Source organism: Plasmodium reichenowi, chromosome 14 (assembly GCF_001601855.1).
Source record: "Plasmodium reichenowi strain SY57 chromosome 14, whole genome shotgun sequence".
Classification (NCBI taxonomy): Eukaryota; Apicomplexa; class Aconoidasida; order Haemosporida; family Plasmodiidae; genus Plasmodium; species Plasmodium reichenowi.
In genome coordinates, this window is record NC_033659.1 from 791,915 (window position 1) to 797,336 (window position 5,422).

Sequence of the window (5,422 nt, forward strand, 5' to 3'; positions counted from 1 at the left end):
AAAATGTATACAAGGTTGCATCCTCTGATTTAGATATTTCCTCTAAATACTCTTCAAATTGCTTCCATAAATTTGAACTATATATATCCTTTAAATTATTTATAGACATAAAATAATCCTCTGATACTTTCTTGTTAGTAAAATATATTATATAATCATCACCACTTTCATTCAGTTTTACTATATATTTCTCTGGATATAAACTATATGCTGTTTTTATATTATTTCTTAATATTTCTCTATATTCATATTCATCTGCCCTACCTTTTATATTAAATAACAATGGTAATATCCTGTCTTCATAAAGAGATTCTAATAATATCTCCAAACTATTTTCATCTTGTACTGTTAATAAGGATTTTACTTCTTCACTACTTAATTCTTTTATTATATCTGTACTTTGTTTCTTTTTCATTTTTAAATTAGATATCATGCTTTTATATTTCAAATGATTATCCACATCATTTTTATTATTCCCATTCTTCTCTCGTCCTTTACAAATTTCCTCTTTTGCACGTTCGACAACTTTCGTATTTTCATAATTATTACTATATCTACCTTTTACAAAAAATGTATTGTTTTTATACATGTTCATACTAGATACATTAGAAATACTATCCTTATCATCTGCGTCTTTCCCACCTTTATGAAAGGAAAGAAAAGGGTTGTCTTTTTTTCTACTGGAAAAATTAAAAGCACTACTACTACTACTACTACAATTATAATTATTAGTATTATTATTATTATTATTATTATCAACTCTTTTTCCTAATCCTGATTCATTCTTATATAAAAAGAGATCACTATCTTTATGATAATTCCCATGTTCCCTTTTATATTTATTAAAACACAAACTCTTACTTTTAAGACAACTATCTTCTTCCTCTCTTTTAATTATATATCCATTATATTTCTCGCTTTCAAACTTATTATTTTTTAGATACTTATAACTCCCGTCTTTATCAAAACCCCATGATTCATTCTTATTTATATTTTCGTCAAACATTACTTCTTTTTTTTCTTCATTTTTTATAGAATCATTTAAATGATGATAATAAGAAGAATTATTGTTACTATTATTACTATAATTATTACTACAATTATTACTACAATTATTACTACAATTATTACTATTGTTATTAATATAATTTTTACGATAATTATTACTATAATTATTATTATTATTATTATTATTATAATTATTATTATAATTATTATTATAATTATTACTATAATTATTACTATAATTATTACTATAATTATTACTATAACTATTACTATAACTATTACTATAATTATTATTATAATTATTACTATAATTATTACTATAATTATTAATATTGTTATTCCTATTAATATTATTATTATTATTATTATTATATATATCCATATTGTTAAAATCATCATCATCTTTCTTATACTCATTAATATTTTTTCCTATATATCCACACAAAAAACTAAAAGCTTCATCATAAGGGCTACTATTCCCTTTTTTTATTTTTATAAATTCTTCAGACTTATTTTCATTCATACATTCTAGTTTTTTCCTATCAGTATATCTATTCTCTTCATCCTTATAATATGTGTCTAAATTTAATTCATTTATGTTTTGTATTTTCATAAATAAATCATTGTAACCTTTTGCATTTCTTACCTTGGGCACATTCTCAGTTTGTTTAGAAACACTACAATGGGATTTTTTTTTTGTTTCGTATACATTTTCGTTTCCTAATAATTTAATGTACTCTTCCTTCAAATGAGCTCTTTTATCTATGTCGTAAAAAGGTTTTCCACTTTTGTACATATCCATTTTAGGTTCATGTTTTTTTTCTTGCCCTAGAATAACAACACTACCATCACCATTATTATTATTATTATTATTATCAATATGAACATTATTTATATTCAGCACTGTCTCATTTTTTTCACCCCCAGAATTATATTTCCACAATTCTGCAAGTTTCAATTTTTTACGTTTCTCCATATCCATACATTCTTCAGCACACTTGGGAAAATATTCCATATTGTTTTGATTTCCTAAAATTTTATTTTTAAGCTGTACTTTATCATCAATAACATAAGCATCTAACAAGGAACCCTTCAAATTATTACCATTACTATTATTATTATGCATATTCGTTTTATCAGAATTGTTATGGAATATTAAACTCTCATACATATTTCCCCTACATAAAATATTATTATCATTCCCTTTTTTCTTCATACTTTTTTCTTCATAATTATGATTTAATTCTATATCATGTTGTATATTTGTAATATTCTCCTTCATCATATTAGAATTCACATTTGATATATAATCCTTACGGATGTTTCTACTATTCATATTAAGACAGTTATTATTTTTATAATCGCTACTATTGTTCTTGTCCATATAAGCGTCTTTTTTTTTATTATAATCATCTAGAGTGCGTATAATATGTTCACTTAATACATTATCATCCTTCTCATTTTCTAATAATAACTTTATATTGTTTTTCAAAGTCTCCAATAATATGTTGCCTCCATTATCATCATTTTTGTAAATTTGCTTCATTTCTGTATTGTTTGAAGGACAATGCATAGCATTTTTAGAATAATCCCTACTTATTGAATCCAAGATTTTTATATTTTCTTCCCACACAATGTCGGTATTAGAGTATTTTAATATATCACCATTCCTTTTATCAATATTAAAATTTGTATTATATATCTCTACATTATTATATTCCCCCATATTATGATGTATATCCATATTATTATTATCATTATTATTATTATTATTACTTAAATTACAATTATTCTGATATAATTTCCCATTTTGCATATCCAACTTCTTTTTATTATCTACATTCAATTCAGAACCATTGGCATAATTAAAAGCACTCTTAAAATTGGTATCAGTTTTTTCATTTTCTTGCAACATTTTATTCATCAACTGAATAAGTTTTATATCTTCATTTTGCATGTCCATTTTTTGAGATTCATTTAAATTCTTCCCATTAGAAATGTTCATATTTGAATTGGTGTCTATTATATTCTTATTATATGTAGGAAAATTATCATATACATTTGGATCCTTCTTTGAAATATTTTCTCTTTTCATATGAATCATATTTTTGTATTTATTGCTTGAATCTATAATTTCTTGTATGTTACTTTTCTCATTCAATAAAAATAGCATGTTGTCATTTTCATTCTCTTCTACAATATTATCAATTGTATGGTTTGTATAATTTCCCTCATTTTTTATATAATTCTCATTAAAAAATGGATAATCTGTTTTTTCGTATGAGTCTTTTATAGAATGTTCTAAATATTCATTTTTTGGAATTTTATCAATTTCTTGATTTCTTCTAAACCACCACCCATCAACAAAATTGTTGTTATTAAATGAATGAAAATCATGATACATAATTCCCTGTTTTAAAACATCTTCTTTATTTAAATTATTAACAACTGTTGTATTTGCTTTTTTCAATTCTATATTTGGATGTCCACTGAAAATAAATTCATTATATAAAAATTCATCATTCTGAACATTTCCCATATTATTAATATTTTCTATATTTTCTACATTATCTATATTTTCTGAATGTTTTGTATTTAAGGTATTATTTATAGAATCAAATTTTTTTTTTTCATTCTCATGTTCAGGTATCTCAAATTCATATGTATCATCCAGCTTCAATTCAGTGTTCAAATTATAATTTTTGGTCGGACCTCGTAATAATAATGTACTATTTTTATCATCTTCCATTTCTTTTTCTTCTTTTATTATATTGGTTCTATAAAAAAGATTATCCCACGATTCTTTACGTTTTCCAGAATCAAAAATGCTAGTTAAATAATTGTTTATGTAATGAATATTATCTGATAAATCTTGATTATGTACAATTTTATCAGATATCTCATTTTTCTGTGTATAAGATATTTTTTCCATATCGTTTTTTGTTTCGTTAAAATTGAAATTAATATTTATATAACCCTTTTCTTTCTTTTGTAAATTAGGGTCAATTTTGTTTATTATATTGTTCATGTTTCGTCGCACGAATATTATGATAATTTTTTAAGGGTAAATGAGTCTATGTAAGATGGTTTTGCTTATTTGTACAAACTATATTAATTCAAATATATAAATCTAAATATTATATATATATATATATATATATATATATATATATATATATGTATATATGTTGCATACTATTTACAAATTGGTACTAATATAAGACACATAAAAATTGTGTTGCACTTTTATTCTTATATCTTATGTAATATATATATATATATATATACATATTTATTTATTTATTTATTTGTTTATAATATCTTTTATATTAACATATTAATGAAACAAAATGGAATACAAAACTATTAAAACAAATAAAAGAGTATTATGTGATTAATTTAACTTATACCCAGTTCTCTATCTAAATATACTTCTTTTATAAGTTCTTCAAAAGGGTTAATACTATAACAAATTAAATGTGTCTATATAACTACATATATATATATATATATATATATATATATGTGAGTAAAAAAAAAAAAAAAAAAAACCAATTTTTATATTAAAATGAATTTCATAAAAATATCTTTAGTAATAAGTTTAAACTAAAGTATATATTATTATATAATCTACTAGAACATACAAAATATTTTCACAAAATGTACATATTCAATATATAATGAAAATGCTTTATATATATATATATATTATAATAATATTAATTTTTTATATCTCATAGAAAGAATATGACATATAATGTAACTACTATAGACAGAAACTTCGTAAACATATTCTAGACATTGATAATAAATATAATGAGATAATAAAAAGAAAAAAAAGAAAAAAAAGAAAAAATGAAACGAAAGCAAAAAACTAAAACAACGAAGAAAATTAATTTTATTAATTTATTTCAATTATATATTTGAAACTAACCAATTTATGTGTATGATAAATAATCCTTTAAAAAAAAAAAAAAAAAAAAAAAGAATATATATATATTATATGTTATCATTTATAGTATAACGAATAAACAACGGTATATTATAAAAAATATTTATACAAATTTTATTATTTATTAAATTTTTGTAAGCAAAAGGAAATAAAATAAATCCTTTATTAAAATAAAAAAAATATTCCTTATATATATATAAATATATATATATAATATAGAAATTAATACTCATATTATTTACACATAAAAATTCTGAACAAAAAAATAATTTATATTATATATACATATATATTTTTAAATCATACTTAATAAATTTCAAAATATAAAAAACTATGAATGTTCATGTTTTAGAAAAATATATATATATATATATATATATTAAATAAAATTTACCTGAATAGTTCATATTCTTTTTTCTTTTTTTTTTTTTTTTTTTATTCTATATAGCTAAGAAAGTTCCA

General features: G+C 20.9%; 1 protein-coding gene across 1 annotated transcript in view; it reads right to left on the minus strand.

The window, feature by feature from the left end:
- Positions 1-4,036, minus strand: part of PRSY57_1419400 (hypothetical protein) — a gene marked incomplete at both ends in the record, with an annotated part of 4,494 nt that extends 458 nt beyond the window's left edge. Inside the window, one exon of the mRNA XM_012909806.2 lies at positions 1-4,036. This exon is cut by the window's left edge and continues 458 nt beyond it. Within this exon, the coding sequence (XP_012765260.2) occupies positions 1-4,036 (4,036 nt within the window).
- Between the last annotated feature and the right edge of the window lie 1,386 nt (positions 4,037-5,422).